This window comes from Anneissia japonica, unplaced genomic scaffold, assembly GCF_011630105.1.
Source record: "Anneissia japonica isolate Jap-2015-1 unplaced genomic scaffold, ASM1163010v1 scaffold287835_len3118868_cov185, whole genome shotgun sequence".
In the NCBI taxonomy this organism is placed as follows: domain Eukaryota; kingdom Metazoa; phylum Echinodermata; class Crinoidea; order Comatulida; family Comatulidae; genus Anneissia; species Anneissia japonica.
Window position 1 is genome coordinate 2,657,474 of NW_022737223.1, and position 21,834 is coordinate 2,679,307.

General features: G+C 34.9%; 3 protein-coding genes and 1 long non-coding RNA gene across 6 annotated transcripts in view; 2 read left to right on the forward strand and 2 right to left on the reverse strand.

Annotated features, from left to right (window-relative positions):
* Window positions 1-3,000, reverse strand: part of LOC117117212 (nuclear receptor coactivator 5-like) — an 18,562-nt gene extending 15,562 nt beyond the window's left edge. For 2 of the 3 annotated variants that reach the window (XM_033261450.1, XM_033261448.1), the window contains exons 1-2: window positions 2,879-2,999; window positions 761-944 (exon numbers count right to left, since the gene is read on the reverse strand). In XM_033261450.1, coding sequence (XP_033117341.1) covers window positions 761-890 — 130 coding nt within the window. In that variant the 5' untranslated portion in view covers window positions 891-944; window positions 2,879-2,999. Of the gene's footprint in view, window positions 1-760; window positions 945-2,878 lie in introns of all 3 variants that reach the window. The other variant, XM_033261449.1, reaches the window with a different exon arrangement.
* Window positions 3,001-3,020: 20 nt separating this feature from the next.
* LOC117117214 (nuclear envelope phosphatase-regulatory subunit 1-like) lies at window positions 3,021-10,301 on the forward strand. The gene is made up of 6 exons (XM_033261451.1): window positions 3,021-3,171; window positions 4,258-4,329; window positions 5,107-5,180; window positions 7,292-7,401; window positions 8,588-8,642; window positions 9,456-10,301. Exons 1-6 carry the CDS (start codon window positions 3,144-3,146, stop codon window positions 9,495-9,497), a joined length of 381 nt encoding a protein of 126 aa, XP_033117342.1. The 5' UTR covers window positions 3,021-3,143; the 3' UTR covers window positions 9,498-10,301.
* Window positions 10,302-13,895: 3,594 nt separating this feature from the next.
* LOC117117215 lies at window positions 13,896-15,547 on the reverse strand. The gene is made up of 2 exons (XR_004446870.1): window positions 15,392-15,547; window positions 13,896-14,847 (listed from the first exon to the last, which is right to left on the reverse strand). It is a non-coding gene; the product is annotated as an uncharacterized LOC117117215 (long non-coding RNA).
* A 1,375-nt stretch (window positions 15,548-16,922) lies between these two features.
* Window positions 16,923-21,826, forward strand: LOC117117104 (diphosphomevalonate decarboxylase-like). Its single transcript, XM_033261297.1, has 9 exons — window positions 16,923-17,150; window positions 17,734-17,872; window positions 18,175-18,215; window positions 18,559-18,708; window positions 19,061-19,260; window positions 19,716-19,886; window positions 20,121-20,243; window positions 21,108-21,275; window positions 21,642-21,826. Exons 1-9 carry the CDS (start codon window positions 17,081-17,083, stop codon window positions 21,795-21,797), a joined length of 1,218 nt encoding a protein of 405 aa, XP_033117188.1. The 5' UTR covers window positions 16,923-17,080; the 3' UTR covers window positions 21,798-21,826.
* Window positions 21,827-21,834: the final 8 nt, after the last annotated feature.

Consider the following 21,834-nt stretch of genomic DNA (forward strand, 5'->3'; position numbering starts at 1 on the left):
TTTATTTCTTTACTTTGTTTTCATTTTGTATTTTAAGTTTTTCACTTTTAATTATAATTGATATATAATGTGTGTAAATGGACAAAAAATAAATAAATGAGTGCACATGAATCAGTGACATACACATTTATCATGGTAATCGTCAAACATGTGAAATTATGGCAAACAATGCGACTGGGTACAGTCGGATCGACGCTTTGTCGCCGGGATTTGTTCATTATTATTTTTTAATTTAAAACAAAGCATGTCAACTATTGAATTTAATTAGGCCTACAGTAAGTCTCATCTTCATCTGTTTTGTTGCATTCCTCAAATTCTGGCCTAGGCGTACCTGGGCCTGGCCTACCTGGGTGGGCCTAGCCAAAAAAAATTGCGTCAGATAGCCTTGGGCCTAGGCCTGCTCGACTTACTTAGGCCTTTTGGTTTTTAAGAGCTTTCACGAATACAGCGACCCCCTCCCCCACCCCCGGGAAAACGGGGGAGTTGGTACCCCACCCCCGGGAAAACGCGGAATGATCGCCGACCGGCACTTCAAAAAGCTGGTGATATCCCTGCTCATGTGTGAGACTCGTGCATTATGTATGAGAAGAGTAACAGTTGGCAGGTGTAATAAAGGTTGGCTAAGAAGTGATTTACAAGACATAGGAAAAATGACTAGAATATAATCATGTCCTTGAAATACTGTGAGGATGAATATTATCTGCAATCTAACACTACAAAAACAGAATACTGTAGCTTAAAAATGAATTTTCTTTCTTACCCATTACTTTTCCATATCTTTTAAACTTGATCGTTAAATCCTGCTTGGATGTTATGTCTGAATTAAGGTTGCCAACAAAGACCCGACTGACGGCGCCCTCTTCACTTGAGATGTCACAGTTCGACATCATAATTAATTCTTTTCAAGTATTAAAGTAGCTACTTCAGTAAGTTGTAATGAAAGTCTGTGAAAAATTAATAGAATATATTCATATTATCATACAAAAATTTACTCTAAAGATCTGTAAAACAAGTTCTCGTAATCTCGAAAGCTTCAACGAGGGCAGTATAATAAGTAGAGCTAAAAAAGATCTATTAATCAATCAACTATGAACCTATCAATGGCCGAGTGTTTCTAGAGCTCCTAATGAGGGCAGTAAGTATAATATTATTAGAGGCAGTATAGGTAAAAAAAATACCTATTAATCAATTAATAATCAACCAGTCTCATGAGGGCAGTATAATAGAGGCAGTAGATCTAAAAAAGACCTATTAATCAAACAGCCGAGTGTTTTTAGAGCTCCTCATCTGGGCTAAAAATATTACAATCAACAGACAAGACTATACACAAGTGTGAAAGCAGTGGCACATGAAAGTATTGCCATGCTACCCCAAATTAGGAAGGGCCAATAAGTGATGGAAAAGTGAAGGAGGCTAGAGCCGCTAGATAGAGAATTACTGTAGGTGGTACAGTATGAGGTGATTTTTCTATTAATAATATTTTTCCTCAGTATAAATTAGATACGGCACTGTATGAAAGTTAATAAAACTGTACCTGAATTGTTATAAAATTATTATATTAACAGTAGTGGGAAACCACTCACACCATACATTCTAGTTAAATTTACTACCGAGTTTCACGTCTAGAGTGAAATGTTATTTAATATTATTTTGGAGTTTTGACAAATGTGCAAATCTGACAAATGGACTCATAAGGATCGATCGTTAACAGCATGCAGAGAATAACAGAATGCATGAGCCAAAGTGTCGGCCCGTTTTGGCCCTGAACCAAGTGATGACAAGTTGCTTTCCGATGATTCATCCAACATTAATTAACAACATGTATTACGCCACAAATATATTTTTTTATCACTAATAACAGCACATTTTTTATATCTTTTAATATTTATTAAACAATTATTTGTTTTTTAATACTGTAGACATTATTTTCAATTCTGTAATTGTAAGTACAAATGAGTCCACTTCTTGAATGAATAATTAAGTATTATATACTTCTGATAATTTCTTTGTATCAAATGTTTTTAATAGTACTGTGTTTTTTTTTGGTACATTTTCAATGTACTTTCTACAATAATGTTTGTTCAATACAATACAGTGTTTTAGAACTGCAGCTTTGATGAATGAATATAGAGATTACTTGAATACTTGTTTGAACTGGCAAGATTTGGTTGTCTTCTAAACATACTATAAAATATCAGCCTACCTAACACAGGCCTAGGCGTCTAAATGAATCAGGGCTCAACTGAGTGGATCAATGAACAACAAGTCTGATATTAACCTACAGCAGGCTAGGCCCTTAAAGAAAATGTGACAATTTTTGCTGCTTTCAGAGTAGGCCTAGTAAAGGGCCTATGCGGTTTCCATTTGGATAATTTATTTCTTCTCTAGGCCGGGATAGGATAGGGAGCCTAACCTAGGCCTAGGTTTAGGTTAGGCCTGGCCTACTTCACTTTTATTACAATCAATCAAACAATTTACTATTTCAAGTGGATAATAAATATTGATGAAGATGGGTATACTTATGTTTATCAAAACTACTGTAGTATTATAATAGCAAACAAGAGAGGTATAGGGGGGCCTAGATCTAATTCAACATTGGACAAAGGTAACCCTGCCCTCTACTTGTCTAGGTCCTAGGCTAACCATAGGAAAAACTCCAACGACAACGAACTCTCGTGTCTTTCCTGGGTATTCATCTGACTGAGTGAGAATAATGAGGCTGCTGATCTCTCTCCTTTTTAATTAATTTTCTAAGATGATGTGACTTATTATCAAGCTGTTAAAAATCGACTTGTCTAAGAACAACATTTAAATATGCATTTCTGGAATATTTGAATTCATTATATGTATTAAGAAGTTATATTTTTACGATTCTTACCGTGGAATAAACTTGCGCTCAGCCCAAATTTCTTCTCACGCCAAGTAAATGGACAGACCAGGATCGGATATACACGTGTGTTGATTGGTTGCATTGGATCACTTGACCAATCAGATCGCGTCTGTAATAAGAAAGTGCCAGGGTGAAGAGCGCCCTCAACATCGGAAACTGAATCACAAGTTGTTGATTATAAAGAGCTGGCCATGACAAATGAAATGAAAAAGTAACTGCTAATTATAAGTTTTTGGTGTTTTAACTTTTCAGCATGTCAAAAGACCAAATACAGACTGAAGGTAAATATCTGCAATAATGGTGCTAGTAGTATACATTAGGCCTCCGATTGACCTTGCTATAGCCTAGAGTTGCTAGGCCAGGCAAGTTGATGGTAGAGGTAGTGACTTACCTTATTAAAGTGAAACAGGAGGCATTGAGTTTTTACTCGTGAGCACATCCCTCTTCTTCTAGGCCTAGGCCCTGTGTTACCCGTTGTTCATACTGGAAGAGGATCATCTTGCTCGGCCAAATTTTAATATTCAGACTAACTTCTTTGTTTATATACGTAATTTATTATACAAATATCGGTATGTCTTGATATCCCATTAAAAATTCCTCGATTGTTTAAAAAATAGATTTTTTTTCAGTACTAAAAAGTGGGTTGATCCTGCACAAAACAAATATTTTCTCAATCAGGGATTAAAGTAAGGACAATGTGAATGATTAATAGACAGATGGGTGAACAGATCTAACCAAAAAGATTAGTTTTGCTTGGTCTACCTATATTAGATGCAGTGCTTCTAAACATCACCAGATTTTGGAAATTTCTGTCAAAACCTTCAAGTTTTGAAAGATTTTGGGGTTGTAAAATTCACTTTTTTGTGATTTATAAGCAAACAAGCAAGTGGGCCCACTTCTTGGTGATAAATTAGTTAGATTTTACGATGCTTGCCTTCCAATCTCAGGTTCCTGGGTTCAAATCCTGCCACTGCATGGTTTTTTTTTCTCAATTATAAACAGCTGCAGTTCCTAAGCCTCATAAGGAAACTTGGTTTATACAGTACAGTAGGCGAGTTATGTTGTTGGATATAAAGAACAATAAAAAAAAGTATATTCGATTAAGTGAAGATTGAAAAACTTGTCTGGTCATATTTAGATTACAAGAGATATGTATTTGTCAATATGCTGTTAGCATTTTATTATTACAAATTACAGTTTATCCAAGTCTTTTCACAACTGATTTTAACTAGAATTTGGAACAGTAATAATTCATGTTGTACTATGTGGCCCGTTGTGTTATTGTAAAATAATTTCCTACATATTTTTAAAAATAATTTTTCTAGAAGTATATAAAAAAACAATTGGTTTTGTTTTTTTTTAAACAGATCTGAAAGCATTTGAGAGAAGGCTAACAGAATATATTACACATCTTGGACCATCAACAAGAAAATGGCGAGGTAAAAATAAAAATAAATTATTCTTGAAAGTTTTCTCATTCATTGGAAGAATATGTCAGACCTTAAGACAAAATGCTCTTCGTACTGGTTTGTCCTGAAATATATAATTTATTAATTAGCTCACAATTATTAATTCCTGTGTAAACGCTATTAATGTCATCAGTCCACCCTTGCTGCTCCTAAGAAGAATACATGCCATTCCCAGAAAATAATGTCTATTCTTCTCTGTCCTGAAACATTTTAACGTTGTCATTCCACCTTTGCTGTTGTTAAGAAGAATACATGAGATTACCACAAAATGCTCTCTATTCACTGCTCTATCTTGAAACATCTTAATGTCATCATTCCACCTTCACTATGGTAAGAAAAATACATGACATTACTGTTACTACTAAATCCTCTCTATACTGCTCCATCCAGAAACATTTTAATGTCGTCAGCCCACCCTCGAAATAGTAAGAAGGATACATGACATTACTGCAAGATCCTCTCCATACTGCTCAATCATTAAACATCTTAAAGCGAGGCTCCGGAGTGGAAAAAATTAATATTGATATTTTTTATCATACCACCTACTTGCTAGCTATTTGGTTGGTTGGTCAATCAGAGAATATAAACGTTAATGAAAAAATGTACAAAAGAAATGTAGTGTATGATATTGCTATATACTTTGAGGAACTGAATGTTTTTAATTTTCATTTACACATAGTAGGTGTTGAGCTGATCAGTTAATTAAATTAATTAATTAACTAAGTTGTCATTATGCTTTTCTTGCAGTTATATTAGTAGTAGCAACAGTATGCACAGCTGTTGGTGCATGGCAGTGGCTAAAAGATGAGACTACTCGCCAGGTAAATTTGCATATTATAAATTATCCAATAAGATGCAAGATATCTTAACTGATAATTTGCATATAATCAGTTACCCAATAAGGTAGGAGATACCGTAACTGATAATTTAATTTGTATTATAGGTTTATTGTTTGGTGTAGTGTTTGTATTCATTTGTGCTATTTTATCTATTGCTGTTTATCTAACTGTCCAGTAAGCTTGTTGTTTTCGGACCCTTGAAGTACAGTAGGCCTACTTTTATAACCTCTTTATGAGGCATCGGGAGATGATCATATTGACCTTTGATCCTATATAACCTAGCTTAGGGAATAGAGAGTTGATAATTTTGAGCATTTTGATGCTCTTTTACCACCGAGTCTCTTTATGAAGTTTGGAGAGTGGGCTCTTAATTGTTATCAATTTTCTCATTCAAGATGCGATATTATTTTTTATAGACATAACCTAGCCCCTATTCTGGAATTTGCATCATTGCAGTCTTCTGGAAACAAGTAAACATATCACATGGTGCTTTGGTACATTTTTATGTGTTTTATTCTTGAATTCTATTGATACAATTATGAAATAATAATAATGGTCATTTCATTTCATTTAGTTTTATTGTCCAATTTTAAAAAGGGAAAGCAGACCGGAAACAATTCATTGCATATTTAAAAATATAAAAAATTGTACACACAGTAATAATGAAAAATAAAATTATTGTAATTGTAATTTGTTAATAATGCTGATATTAATTTTAATTTTTGTGATAGTGGTTATAGTAATAATGGTCTTATTTTTTGTAGAGTAATCTTTAAATTGTATAGTATATTTGGTAGGAAAGCTTGTTATACCAATGCTCCCATTCAGCTTTGGCTGCCAATGTATTGTAAAGAATTAATAAAAGAATTTGTAATAATAAAAGTAATAAATACATTTTTTTGTTAATTTATTAAATGAAGTGAATTTTATTCAGCAATATCATCAAATAAAGGATTGTTAAACCTTTGTCCACACTATCAAATTTTTTGTGACAAATATATGTGATTGATATGCCCATATCTGGTGGAAATATGACATCACCAATTCCCATATATGGGCAAATCACACACATTTGTCACATAAAAGTTGATAGTGTGGACAGAACTTCAAGATATGTCCACACTATCAAATTTTATGTGAAAAATAAATATGATATGCCCATGGTGCTTTGGTACATTTTTATGTGTTTTATTCTTGAATTCTATTGATACAATTATGAAATAATAATAATGGTCATTTCATTTCATTCATTTCATTTTGTTTTATTGTCCAATTTTAAAAAGGGAAAGCAGACCGGAAACAATTCATTGCATATTTAAAAATATAAAAAATTGTACACACAGTAATAATGAAAAATAAAATTATTGTAATTGTAATTTGTTAATAATGCTGATATTAATTTTAATTTTTGTGATAGTGGTTATAGTAATAATGGTCTTATTTTTTGTAGAGTAATCTTTAAATTGTATAGTATATTTGGTAGGAAAGCTTGTTATACCAATGCTGCCATTCAGCTTCGACTGCCAATGTATTGTAAAGAATTAATAAAAGAATTTGAAATAATAAAAGTAATAAATACAATTTTTTTGTTAATTTATTAAATGAAGTGAATTTTATTCGGCAATATCATCAAATAAAGGATTGTTAAACTTTGTCCACACTATCAAATTTTTTGTAACAAATAAATGTGATTGATATGCCCATATCTGGTGGAAATATGACATCATCAATTCCCATATATGGGCACATCACACACATTTGTCACATAAAAGTTGATAGTGTGGACAGAACTTCAAGATCTGTCCACACTATCAAATTTTCTGTGACAAATAAATATGATATGCCCATATCTGGGGGTAATAATGACATTATCAATTCCCATATATGGGCACTTTACACACATTTGTCACATAAAAGCTTTATGTGACAAATATATATGATATGCCCATATCTGGTGGTAATAATGACATCATTAATTCCCATATATGGGCATATCACACACATTTGTCACATAAAAGTTGATAGTGTGGACAGGGCTTTTTTGTGATGTCACATGATACCTTGCTGAGGGATTTTGTTTCTTTTTTTTGCAGGTGTCTTTTGTGCAATCCCTACAAAATCATCCGTTCTTCACAATCAGTTGCATAATTTTTATAATGCTATTCTTTTTCGGGATTCATAAACGAGTAGTTGCACCATCGATGTATCCTTTTGCAAATATTTAATTCATATTCCAAAATGCATTTTCATTATTTTTTTTCAGCATTTAGTTATATTGTGGTAATGGTGATGCACTTATAAAGCACATTCTACAGTATAATGAGTGTCTGTGCATTGGAAATCACAACCTAAGTGCACAATATAAGGAAAGAAGAAAAACCAAAAGTATTAAATGGAATAAAGATTACTAATTGAAATACAGTAATGAGAAAAGCCCTGGACCAAATTATCTGAGCAGGGCCTTTTAAAGAGCAGAACATTTCAACAAAATAATACATCCCTAGATGTCAGAGTGACCCCAAAGTGTGGCTTTCCCCGTACCCACTGGCTGCTCTACCCTGGAGAGAGCACAGCTCCTGGGTCGGGAGGGGGCCTTAACCTTTTATTTTGTGTAATTGATAACACATTTATTTCCAACTAAAATAATTACAAAATAAACAACAATTTTTTACGAATTTTCACATTCATTAGCCTGGGTTAAGTCTAGTGAAGAGACACTAGTCATGAGAAGACATATAAAGTCTCAATCGCACTGGATTTATTTCAGTAAAAATAACCGTCTTGTCGGTAAGTTTGACCGAAAAAAATCCAGTGCGGATAGTCCCGCTCGGTTAACTTGACTGTCGCCGCTGGTTAGTTTTCGGGAGTGAAATTTACTCAGGAATTCCTACCGAGCTACTTTGACCGGCCTGGAAAATCCAATGCGAACAGCCACAGGTCGGTTAAATTAACCGAATCCCGAGCCTCATTGTTTGTTCGTTTGCTTTTTTCAGCCGTTTTCTTTTTCCAACGATTTCGGTAAGAACTAGCTAGAAAGTAAGTGCAAATCAGTGCGCGAAACAGATCAAGGGATCAGAAGGCTGTAGGTCATGTCAGTACGGGTCATGTTACGGGTCAAAATGTACCGCCCTCAATAGTTAATTTTACACTACTCGGGAAAACTAACCGAGTTAAAAAGTCCAAGTGCGATTGACGGTAATATTTACCCTAGAAATGTTTACCGTGATGACGACGGTTACATATTCCCAAAATTTAATCCTGTACGATTGAGGCTTAAGACATTACAAAAGTACAGTGTAGGAGCTTAGTAGTATTAATATTATATTTTTATGTTGATTACATTGCTACAATTATTCATGAACATTTTTTCTTAACTGTTTTTCGTAAAGTATAACAGCAAGATGTCGTCTAGTTCTCGGAGATTTCACAATGTCATGTGACGATGTAAGTTTGCACTTTGACCTATCGGTTATTCTTTATGTTGAAAGTACAATGTCTGTGTTGAGGTATATAGACAGTATACTTACTATAATTTTTACTTTACCAGAGGCAGATTTAAAAGGTGGGGGGGAAAGAGTAAGGGGATACTTCCCCCTATTTTTTGTAAAAGAAGTCTTGTAAAGCCATATATCTATCAGAAAATTACCATGCTAAATAGTAAAAATTGAACTAATACATTCTCAAATTAACAAAGGTGCTAGAGGGGGGATTCACCTCCTTGCACCCCCAGCAGTGACCCTGCCCAAAGACTTTTGCTCTACTCACACATTCATGTCCCCCTCCCCTCTTTTCTTAACAGGCAGAATCTTTTTATTATATATATTTGGGTATATTTTATTGCAAAAAAGAAACTCATACAAAACAGTCTATTGCAGCATAATATATAAACTTGACAATTAAAAATTTACAAATCATTATTAAAATAGTGCAATAAAATTTACATTTAAAACACCATTAAATAGACAGACGAAGTCAAAAATTACAAAGACATTAGTTACATAAGAAAATATTAAGAGAGTCTGCCCCTGTTTACTTTTAAGTTTCAAATGTTTATTCCACTGTTTATTGTTTGATGTAACTTTGAGCAGATCTCAATTAAAATTAGACCGAGAAAAAAAAATGTTATTCCGTATTTAGTTATTGTAACAACTGTAAGGGATTGAGCATTTGTTCAAGAAGGACCAAATTTCTTTGTTGGTTTCATCGAAGACTGTATTGTAATTTTGCATTTTATGTTGGTTTTTCTTTTCTCAACAGACTGGAAAATTAATTCTAAAGCCAAATAGACCAACAACATGACACAGGCAGGATTATTTATAGACATTGGACAATAACAGTATTTATCAACTCAATATGTTTAAATAAACACCTGATGAACAGATTGCTTCCTGAATACTATAGCACTGTATAATTTGACCTGCAAAAAATTCCAGCAGCTTGACCTTTGAACTGCGGAGTTATTCTTGCGGAATATAATCTTCCTGCAGTGCATACTGTGTGTTTCCTAGCAATATGACTAAAGGATTTAAGTGTGTTCATCAGATTGGATGGAAATAGAGAACTAAATCATAGAATGTGGTTAACGAACCAATCATATTATTTCTTTGAACTGTATGAGGTCGATGACATGTACAGTCAACCATTGATGAACTTTGACCTGGATGGCAAACGTAACTATGGTATTTGAATAATGCTGCTCAATGCAAATTATATGTAAATCAACACTCCTATAGATTATTGTGATCAAATTTCCTGTTAGTATTATATAGTAGTAGACACCCCTGTCTGCAGCTACCTAAACATAGTTCTCTAATGACCTGAAATGCATGCATGATTTTCTATGTACTTTATTATCCATGCTGCAGCATATATTTTTACTTTTAATCTGATCAAATTTGAAAGTAATAACAATTTAGGATAACCTACTTATAACCAGGTAAACAATTACTTGAGGAAAATCATCATTTGTACCTTAATACATGTATTTTGAAATGATTTTGATTATGAAGACAATAAGTACAATAGTGTTTGTGTGTAAATATTGTACAGTTTACAAAAGAGAATGTTTTAAATACTCGTAATAAATACTCTCAATAATCTAAATTTGCGAAACATGTGCAGGAAGCCATCGCTATTTACAAAATTAAACATTTTCATAATTGTACATAGACAGAGAACAATGGCCAAGTAAAAAATAACATAGTTTCACGTCTCCAGCATTTTTTTTGCCTCCTCAATTTTTTATATTGTAGTGAACAAAGTCTAAAGTAGTTTGATACCTCTTTTTCCTATAGTATAATATTTGTACAATTATGAAACTGTTGTTAACTGTGAATGGTCCTTTATTTTGCACAAAGTTTTGCATTTTTTTCAAGGTAGTTTTGGATAATGAAATGTGATTGTGTTGATTTAATTGCCCATCAAAGGCCAGTAACCAGTGGGGGCTGCTATCATGTGGCCATAAAGTAGATCCACCCCCCTCCCCTTCTCTACACTTCAGTCCGACCCCATCCTGGTAATTCAAACCACGCTCTTCCTCCTCGAATCAGATACCATAAAAATGATAATGTATTTGTAATGTACTTTCCCTGGACCCCTGCAAGGGGTCCATGTGCCCCCTTGGCTCCTGGCTCTCGTAGTTAACCCCCTTTAAAGAATCCAGGATACAGATCTGCATGTCACATTCAAAGTCCTGCTATTTATATGGAATGTTGTATCAATCTTTTATGTATTTAATACCATTGATTGGGAATTTGAAACTCAGTAATCACTTGTATGTTACATGGAATTTAAGAGTTAATCAAGTTTAGGCTTACCCATGAGGAGCTGTTGCAGATCCAAGGGTGGATCACCTCCTCTTCCCCGGCAGCAGCCAAAAAAAATCACAAACCCAAGTGTGAAATCACTTAGATGGCTAAAACTCTGAAGTTTCCTGGACCCCACAATATGTAAGGGAATACCCTAAAGCCTTCAGCCCTGAGGTCCTCAATTGCCACCCGCACTACCCCGGCAAAAACATTCTAGGTCCCCCCAGACTGAGGAGTCTGCTGGTTCAGGAATTTGCCAAAAACCTTAGGAGATGAGTAATGTTGACCACTATCTGCTACGTAACTGGGGAGGTCTGTACCTGTGTTGGTTACTGCTAGGACTTATATGGTTACTGTGTATCGTAATATTAACAATTACTAGAGATTTCTCAATTTCTATAAATAAATGTGTTTTTAATAAAATACAATATTTTATGACCTATTTCAAACTTCTCATAATACTTTGTGTTAAGAAAGTACATTTTGACTTACACAATAGTTATTTTTCCAGACCTTTAAAGTTGGTGGTGGATTTATACCCATGCTGATCACTTGCATAAAGAGGTAAAAGGGCAGACTTGTTGTGCCTGTGGAATTGGTGTATGGATGAGAATATAGGGCACAAAAATGTTAGCCTTTTTATTCATTTTATTTTTCTTATCATTTATCTACTTAGAAGTTTTGTATACATACATTTTATTTGTAAATTCAAAATATGTCTAAATAAATAGTGCCAATTTGATATTTATAATGAATTTATGAGGCCTACAGCCATTTGTAAATGTAAATGCATTATTTATGTTATTAACATAAATGATGTGTGACAATCGTGTGAAACATTTGTATACCTCTATTTAAAATATTAGTTAATTTAACCTTCGCTATCTCTGTGTGGGACATACTATCTATTCTTCGGCAAACTCTGTTACCTATTCTCCTAAGACGACCTTTTACCTTACCTATTCTTATTAGTAAACCTATTTACTTTAACCTATTTAACTTACCCTCAAGAAGACACTACAACTGTTCTCTTGAGGAAACTATGTACGATACCTTACCTAATCATTTGAAGGATCTTTGGACTTCGTGTACCTTAATTACAATTTACAGATCACCCTTCAATTCGAAATCCCTTTAATCTCAAGACCCCAGTAATTTGAGACCACTTTTTGCAAGAACAAAATAATAATCTTCAATCTTTTAACACACAGCTATTACCCTAATTTAAGACAGAGCCCCGAGACCACCTTAATGTTTCATTGTTCTCTCCGATCTTTAAATGTATGGTCATTTGTGGGGGTGGGTATTAAGGGGGTGACGGGATGTAAACATGAGGAAGGATAGCTTGGAAAAAAAGTGATTTGTCTACCTGATAGTTAAGTATGGGAATACACATACCTATACCCCTCCCCAGTAGATATAACACTAGCTAGTTGTAATTATGCGATTTTTATATAATATCATACCCATGGGTAATAATACCCCGTGGCGTCTTGGAATAATACAGTTTTTATTTTTCATGATTTTTAATTGATTGTTATTATTGTTATTAAATATTAATTATTTTATCAATAGCTTTAATATTAATATAATTATTCTATGATTAATAATTATTTGGTTGTTTATCATGTTAACATTTTTTTTTTCAATTGTTGATGTCATTGTTGTCATTATTGTGAGGATTATCATTCAGTTAAGCCTGGTTCTCACAAGAGCCCTAGTATCCGGCTTGGGAGCTAACTGTTAGCACCTGTGTGAGAACGCCTGATCGGTTATCGCTAACGGTTAGCCAGCGCTATCGGTTAGCAAGTTAAGCACATTTCCATCATCAACCAATCACACATACACGTTTACATTTTCCAGTTTCTTATTGGCCAGTGATTTGATCATCATATTCTTGGCATCCGGGATTTTTTTGCATGGATGCTTGGCAGCTGACGCTTAGCAGGATCCGGATCCTGCTAACGTTAGCTGCCATGTGAGAACATAGGCATAGATTGTCAATGACAATGAATGTTAATGAAGGACCACTTTTGGGTGGGTTTATAAAGTATTATGAACATAAAAAGTAGATGTTCATTTGGGGCCGCAGAAACGTGGTTTAATTAGAGGGAGAGCTGTATTTACATTATTGTTTGTATTATTTTATTATTTGTTCTGCCATTAGGCCTACTAGTTATTAATTTTATATTGAGGATGTATGTTTTATGAAAATTGTTTTACTTCACTCTCTCAATATAGACAGTGCAAAAATTTATGGAACATTGTGAATAAAACTGAATAAAAAAATATCTGATAGAAGAAATATATAACGTCTACTTAGAAAAGTTCTTGAATGTGAAATAATTGACATTTCCGAAGGTGTATACAACAGAGGAATAGGAAACTTCATCCATGGCGTATACGAGACGAGCACGTATTATGGCCCTCTTCATTGACTGGTCGGTTAAGGCCTACATTTCCTTGGCTTCAATAAAATTATAAAATATCGGTGTCGGCGCCAGTGGGGATCAGAAGATTAAGCTTCCCATCTTCATTCCCCCTCCCCTACAACCCTTCTAACGGAAAAGAAAACACTTCTGTTATTTTAAGGGGATGGGAGGGCCTCTATTACGTTATAAATTGCCACGTGAACCCAATCGGGGCTTCGGTACTTGGAGCATGTTTCCATTTGTGTATGATGATTCCTCCGTGGTTTCAATGAGCAATTCAATGTGTCATTTGAATTTTGAGTAAAAAGGCAATGAACCTTTCAAGAGTGTCAATCAAACTATTGACCAATCATGACCTTAGCAACAATATAAAAGGGGTGGAGCTTAGCGGAAGAGGATATTCGCGCCTAGGTACATGATGTCCGGACTACTGTAATAGAAACACGCAGGAGAGAATGTAGGGATCTAAATTTATTCATCAGCATGATTTCGGGTACAAATAGGCCTACAGAAATCAAAATATTTTCTGCTTAGTTGTTTTCCAGCTTTTACGTCCAGGAAATTAAGCAATGGTTTAGATTGTTAAGGCATTTGCCTTTCAAATCGATTGTCCCTGTAGTTCGAATCCTTATATTTCAAGGGTCTGGAACTAAACTGTGTCATGATTTACAATAAATTCCGTTAAGAATTGATAATATAACGATACATTCATTCGGAAATTCTAAAACAATCGGGCCTGTTGTAACCTCAAAGTTATTGCACTAACATACGGCCTACAACAGTGCTCCCTAAGCTTGTTTCTATTTGTCCAATTTTTTATTAAAATTACCATATTATTGTTTTCAAACACTAAAATAAAGAAAATAAAGTTATAATACTTGTTTCGATAATTTTTGGTGTCTCGTTTGCCTACCACTATGAAGGCCTGCACCTTTCATAGAAAAAAACAATGACAGTAGTAGTAGTAGGGCCTATATTCTGTTGAGAATGTTTTTTGTAACAATAAATGAAATAATTAGCTCTGTACTGAAAATTCTAAACCAATGTTGCAATATTGATCATATTCGTTGTAGTAATTTCGTCTATCAATATTTCCAATAGACTTGGAATCTTGCAGATGACCCATTCATGTAAAACGTCTGTGCTACGAATTGCAACATCTTTTATTTAATGTCCTTTGCATTGCATCTGTCACAGTATAAACATCCGTACCACTGACGTCAAAGACGATCATATTGGAGGCCTCGAATAAAACTACATTTTTCAAACGATCCAGGATTTTAGCCAACTTCCGCCACGGTTTCCCGCGCGACGAATCATTTGGTTGCTTCTGATTTTCTCCTAGTTTTGCTGGTATCTGTTCGTCCTGTGTATTGCATGAACTCGCCATCAGTCCTTTATAGCTGACTACTGCGTGAAGTAATAAAATAAATATTAGGCTACTTTCTGCTAATGGCTTTCAATGGTATAGAGGGTAGTGGAGAGGGGGTTCGGAGGGCGATGTAACGCCCGTTCCTCTTAAAACAATACCATTTAATATTATAATAAATATATATTTCAGATGAACCAGACCACGCCTCCGATCCCTTTCTCGATATAGCGTTAGCGTTACTAAAACTTAAGTCTACATAAACACAATCTAGACCTATTAGGCCTATAATTTTTTAAGTAAATCAAAAGACAAAGTGGCGAGACCCATTCTTAAATTTGGCAGTTTATTTCAAACGAATAATATAAAATCCTTTTTCGAACTCAGACATGCAAAATGCGAAAGGTCAATGTAAAGCTAATGAGATTGAACAATCATTCCAAATTCGTCAAGTTCGGGCCCACATCTATATAAACTTGCAAGGCGGTTAGAAAGAAGTCCGAAACTTAATCTTTAGAATATTCTTTATTGTCATTTACAATTATATGCTTATAACATTCTTATACACACATAATTTCCAATTACCTTCTGTTTATATGTCCAATGCAAGTATAAATTTCCTCAGGTCTTTCACAGTTTTCCCGTGCAGCGCAGCCTATATATCGAACGCCTACAGGGAGTACCAGCATATCCATGTGAACTATACATTGATAAGCTTCATTGCGTTTACTTTTCAATTGCGTGCGTCATTATATTATGGTTACATAATATAAAGCTGTATTTAAATTCTTATTCATCTGCAGCACAGTGACATTGAAAACCATTAACAATGGAGAGCAACAATTGACCAAAGAACAATTCGGAAAATGAAATGTATGCATAATTAGTAACGAAAAGTGATCGCTCCTCTACTCATAAAAAGCCAGAGGCTCCGGATAGGGAAAATTGATTTTTCCCAGTTTTTAAATATTCAAAAATTTGTCTGTATCTTAATAAACGTTCCCGAGTTTTTCGTCAGACACCTTTTTGTGTCTAGTCTTAGAAAAATCAGTTGTAAAACATATAATTTTTTTTTTTTCGTCAGGAGCCTTGCTTTAGTCACGCCTATGATTGTATTGTATATTAAAGCACAACCGAGTATTGTGGGCCACTCCCCCTTAATGTAGCCGGAGATAATGTCAAATTGACATTACCAACAATAATATTTTATAAACCTTACTACTGTATAATTGAATTAAACTAACGTTTTCATGCAAGGCCATACAAAAAGTACCAGCAATTTTCCTATCGTGGCCACACATACCGAAATAACTGACAAGAAAACATTTTGTGTCTGTTTAGTTTAGTACGCCTAGTCATATACATATTATGATATCTCTACTACTGAATTAATAGGCTATGTTTGTTTTGCGTTTTATACCAGTGGCCGGGTCCATTGGGTGGCGAAATGGTCCCCAGCCCCTTCAGCAGCATCAGACAAAAGAAAAATATCTGTGAAAGTATTGCCTTTCATGTGTAAAGGACACAAAACTTAGGCTACTTCTTCAGGGAAACACCAAAATGATGAAAATTTAAAAATAATATTCACGAATTATGGGTTTCAGAAATCTATTATAACAAAATGCAACTTCGCCCCAAAACCCCGCCTAAGATCGCACCTGGACCCCTAAATTAAAAAAGTCAACATTTAAAAAAAAAAATGTTTAATTAAAATTTTTTTAATTATCGCGAAATGCTGCATTGTATTTTATTTGCTCGCTCTTTTAAAACTTTGATTTTTAGTAACGGTGATACGAAATTTGTTGGTAATTGGTCAGCTATAGTGATTGCAGATTGATTCATATGAAAAATGTTATCTGTTGGAGTACAGATGAAAAGCACATAAAATGGTACTATTTCAGGTCCCCAACAACATCCAGGGGTGAGTGAAGTCAAGGTTCCCACCAACAAAAGTGTAACGCTTATGTGCCCGTCGGTGGGATTTTTCCATTCATGAATTAGATTAATTGATTAATTTGATGGTTGTTTAATTGGCTGATTGATTGATTGAATTGTTGCTTGGTGTCGGTAGATTGGTTGGTTGGTTGGTTGGTTGACTGACAGATCGATTGTTTGATTGATCGTATCTTAGCTGAGCGCAGACACGCGTCATACTTTGCTCGAATTTGTACATAATCTCAGTAATTATCTGGCAACGTTTGGTTTGTTTATATTTTTCTCTTCGCACATGTAAGTTTTTGGAAGTCGAGTTGAGTAGCGTTGTTGTTATTTTGCATGATGGAAGGTGTTGCGTTTCCCTCTGTGACTTGCAAAGCTCCAGTAAATATTGCAGTTATTAAGTACTGTAAGTTGATAATCTAATAGTGTACAGTATTACATAAATCTACACCATGATATATTATGTAAACTTAGGCGTACACATAGGTTTCTGAAGGCCAAGCCCTACGCGGCGGAAGATCACTTCCTCATAATTCACGATGGGGAATTCCCCGGCTAGAAAGTTACAGGACTGATAAAAACTGCGGCAGGGGAGAAGGTTTCGGCCTGCGGGGCAGGGGCGGATTTAGGGAGAAGGGGGCCGGCCCGACCCCGGCCCCTCTTTTGAGAGTTAAAAAAAGAAAGAAAAAGAAAAAAATTATAGCCCACAACGCCTCTAATGTTATTTTCGGGCGTCTAGTAGAACACAAAAATTTCGCGGGGGCATGCCCCCGAGCCCCCTAGGACATTGTTGTCTCAATCGGCCCAAATTTCGCCCCCCCCCCCTTTTGGACATCTCTGGATCCGCCCTTTGGGAGGGGACGAAACCAGCGATAATACGGAACTAAATCCATGTTCCAGTGAAAACTTAATGCTCATTTTTTTGTATTTTACAGGAACTAATTTGCCACCATGATTGTTTGAATGTATTTTATTTTGTTTTTCTTCAGGGGGTAAAAGAGATACGGAACTTGTTCTTCCCCTCAACTCTTCTATTAGTTTCACTCTTCGAACTGACCACCTTTGTGCCACAACTACAGCTGCAGCATCGCCAACATTCAAGGAAGATCAACTATGGTTAAATGGAGAGTAAGAAGGCATTTTGTTTATTTATTTTATGTTCTTGTTTTTTTCTGAACAAACAACAATTTGAATGGCCCCTCACCCCACTTGTGGACATCTCTGTATCCGCCACTGAGAAACACCTGTTACCATACTATAATAATATTGCCAGTTTGATTAAAACGCCCATTTTGTCCTTATTTTTATTATGTACAGTAATATATATCTTATGTTTAATGGGAAAATCCATTGAGTAAATAATTCCAGCTTAGCCAAATGGTAATCAGGGGGTCTTTTTTCTCTAAAATATCACTTTTTTCTTGTTTCAGAAAAATAGGGAAAACTAGACTACATGCCTGCTTGAAGGAAAGTAAGTATTGAAATGGCCGTATAATAAATATATATTGAAATGAAAGTCTCATCAATTATCAGATGATGTTTTAAATTTAATATAAAGGAATGTCATAAGAAAACTTCAGGAAGAAAAAATGTGATTATTTTATTCATTATCACAATAATGATGATATTAATGATAATTGTTATTTAAAATATAACTGGTAATGACTGAACTAATATAACCACCTTAGTTTAATTAAAATATTTTCTTTATATTTAACTTTATCTTCAGTGCACAATTAATACTTCAGCAAGTAAATAATGCAAATTATCAGTAATGTTTTGAGGTTATATTTTTATCTTTTTTAACCTCTCAGTTCGCCGCAGAGCTCGGAAGAGGAAGAGTGACAATGACAAAGATGACAATGTGTCAGAGATGTTAAACTGGAATGTACATATCTGCTCCAAGAACAACTTCCCAACAGCTGCTGGTTTGGCATCATCAGCAGCAGGTTATGCCTGTCTTGGTCAGTAGTTTCGAAAGCAAAAGTATGGCATTGGGATTTTAATTGAGAGGTCATGGGTGAGATAAATTTTCATCAGATTACTATGTGGTCATTCAGCCCTGCATAAACAAGGCTGTAAATGAAACATAAATGTTGATAAACCAGGGGTGAATCCAGAATTTTTTAAACGGGGGGGGGGGGGCATCAATTTCATAAAGCCAAGATGTAATATAATTATAAATAAGTATCCAATAATGCTATGAATCATGTTCAGTATATGCTGTTACAAAATATTTTAACAGAATTTGTAGGCCATTTTGTATTTTTTTTTTAAATAGCTTATTACTGCTTACTTTTTTTCCACAAATTTCAGCCTACTCTCTTGCGAAACTGTTCAAGATTGAAGGAAATATTTCAGATATAGCTCGGCTAGGATCTGGTAGTGCAAGTCGGAGCGTGTTTGGTGGCGCAGTTGTGTGGGATATGGGGTCTGATAGCAATGGGTCAGACTCTATTGCAAGGCAAATATATCCACACACACATTGGCCTGAGTTGAGGGTAGTCATCCTTGTGGTAAGTGGACTTTTAGAAGTGGATTTAAGTCTGATCAGATAACTGTGTATCTCGTAAACAATGTCTAAAGCCCTATCCAAACTATCAAATTTTGTTTGACAAAAACATGTGACATAACTAAATATGGTCATGATGACCATATATAGGCACATTGTGACTATATATGGGCATACAACCAAGCTTAAAACTAACACTAAATGGAAGTCATAATGATGACAATTTTGTTAGCTCAACTTGGATTGTACTGTATATTTCAAACACTAAATAATAATTTTATTTTTCATAAAATAAATATTTTATCATTCAGCCCTGTGCCGAAACAAGACTGTAGAGAGAACAGAGAATAAGTTAGATTAAAATTTCCAAAAATAAAATAATTTTACTGTACTTAAAAAATAATAATTTTACTAATACATTTCATTAGATAATCATTTTTGGTTTTTTGCAACTGTCAGGTCAGCGATCAACAGAAGAGCATCAGCAGTTTCTCAGGCATGCAGTGCAGTGTTGAGACTAGTGAGCTACTGCAATATCGGATCAAACAGTGCGTTCCTGCAAGATTGGATGCATTGATCAAAGCAATTGGGGAAAAGGACTTTGAAACATTTGCAATCAACACAATGAAAGTAATTATCCGATTAATATTTCCTAACTAGAACACCCCTTGAAGATAATAGAACCATTCATCCTAGAGCAACTGTATTACCCACCATATGAGCATCCTTATTTCAATTTGATTCATTTTATTTTGTATACTATACAAGTATTCAAAAGTATACTATAATTGTGAAATATTTTTATGCACTTCATCTGGATAAAGTTTTCTGAAATTTACTGAAGTGAAATTATTCATTTTCTAGGAAAACAATCAGTTTCATGCTGTGTGCTTGGATACGTACCCTCCCATCTCATACTTAAATGACACATCACATGCGATCCAGCAACTAGCCCACAGTTTTAATGAACACTTTAAATGTGCAAAGGTAAGTTACAAAGTGTTAAAAACGTGCCTTGACTTAATCTATCATGAGCGCATCATGGCTGAGTGAGGTCCACTAAACTGATGGCAGCCACTGTGTGTGCGTTGAACCATGGAGATCATTTTGTACCTGGTTTTAATTCCATCTGCTGCTCTCCGGTTTGGCTAGTACAGTATAAAAGCACAATATCTTTGAGATGAGTAGTGGTGTCGGATCAAAAATTAAAAAAAATAATAACTTGCTTATCCAAGTAACGTTATTTTGATTGCCAATCCCTAATGTTGTGGTCTAAAAGCACAATTTGGACCATTCTAAGCCATAAAAAAATCAACCTGTGAACCCTACAAGAGGTTTTTATTCTGTTACCCAAACCAAGGCTCTATTCAGCCCCTTGGTTCGGACACCTGGTCGGCAAAAATCTGGAGCCACCTTTGAGATGAGACAATTAAGCCCTTGATCACATGTGCAATGTGGTTTATGTGCACGTTAAAGAAAACAGTACTCTTCAAAATACAGTGTGGGAAATTGCCTCCCGGTGTAATGCAGTACACCGGGAGACAATACCCCCACTGAGTACTGCCCAACCTCCACCAGAAGGACCCCATTGGAAATAAGTCTCTAGACTTTCGTGGTTTATCCTTTGATGCTGACAGTGCCACCAATGAGTAAGTTGGTTTAGAAATGGACTAAAAAAATTCGAAAAAAAAAAGAAAGAAATCAAGTATGGGACACCAATTAAATTTGGTATGGCGCGCACTAAGCGCAATAAAAAGTAAGTGAATTTAGGGCCTGGAATCCAGGCTAGTGTTCACACATTAAATACAATCTAATCCAATTTAGTCAAAATATTTTTTTTTTTACATTCAGGTTGCATACACGTTTGATGCTGGTCCCAACGCCACATTGTACATGCTTGAGGATACTGTTGACCTGTTTATCAATGTTGTACAACACTACTTCCCACCAGAGGTGAATATGAATGAGGGGCCGTTTGTAAAAGGTTTACCTGTAAATGATATTGATAGTATTGATGAGGTATGTTGTGTCATAGAGTTTCGATATATAAAAGATAAGCTATCTTTAATAAAAGCGAATGAAGCTCTATTAATTTGCTTACAAAATATAGATTAACACACAGATAGAAGACAATACTAAATTCTTTCCATTAACTCATAAACTGACTGGAAATAAAGTTAATGGCATTTCAGCTAAGCTCCGCCCCTTGGATATTGTTGTCAAGGTCCTACAAAAACTTACTCAAACATGTGCATTTGTGAGACACGCCAGTATTACTATTCCTGGCCCTGTTCGTAAGTTTTGATAGACACTCCAAAAAAGTCCTTTGTCAAAAACTTAATTGTTTATTGAATACGGTACTTCTGTCAATTCGTTATCTTACAGTGCCTACTCGAGTTCCACTCTGTGCCTAGGAAGCCAGGTGCCATTAAATACATCATCAGTACGTCCATAGGATCTGGACCAGAGGTTGTCACGGATCCCAACGAATCACTGCTGGGAGAAGATGGATTCCCTAAAGATTTAAAATGCTCCTCTTAGCAATTTCATGTATTTGTAGTTAATATGTTGATCCAGT

What these genes read in the sequence shown, in the direction of transcription:
- LOC117117214 (XM_033261451.1), top strand. Translation starts at nt 3,144, where the DNA reads ATGTCAAAAGACCAAATACAGACTGAAG. An exon ending in AGACCAAATACAGACTGAAG is followed by an intron (nt 3,172 to 4,257) that starts GTAAATATCTGC and finishes TTTTTTAAACAG; the next exon opens with ATCTGAAAGCATTTGAGAGA. An exon ending in TCACAATGTCATGTGACGAT is followed by an intron (nt 8,643 to 9,455) that starts GTAAGTTTGCAC and finishes TTTTCTCAACAG; the next exon opens with ACTGGAAAATTAATTCTAAA.
- LOC117117104 (XM_033261297.1), top strand. Translation starts at nt 17,081, where the DNA reads ATGATGGAAGGTGTTGCGTTTCCCTCTGTGACTTGCAAAGCTCCAGTA. An exon ending in TATTGCAGTTATTAAGTACT is followed by an intron (nt 17,151 to 17,733) that starts GTAAGTTGATAA and finishes GTTTTTCTTCAG; the next exon opens with GGGGTAAAAGAGATACGGAA. An exon ending in TTGCAATCAACACAATGAAA is followed by an intron (nt 19,887 to 20,120) that starts GTAATTATCCGA and finishes TTCATTTTCTAG; the next exon opens with GAAAACAATCAGTTTCATGC.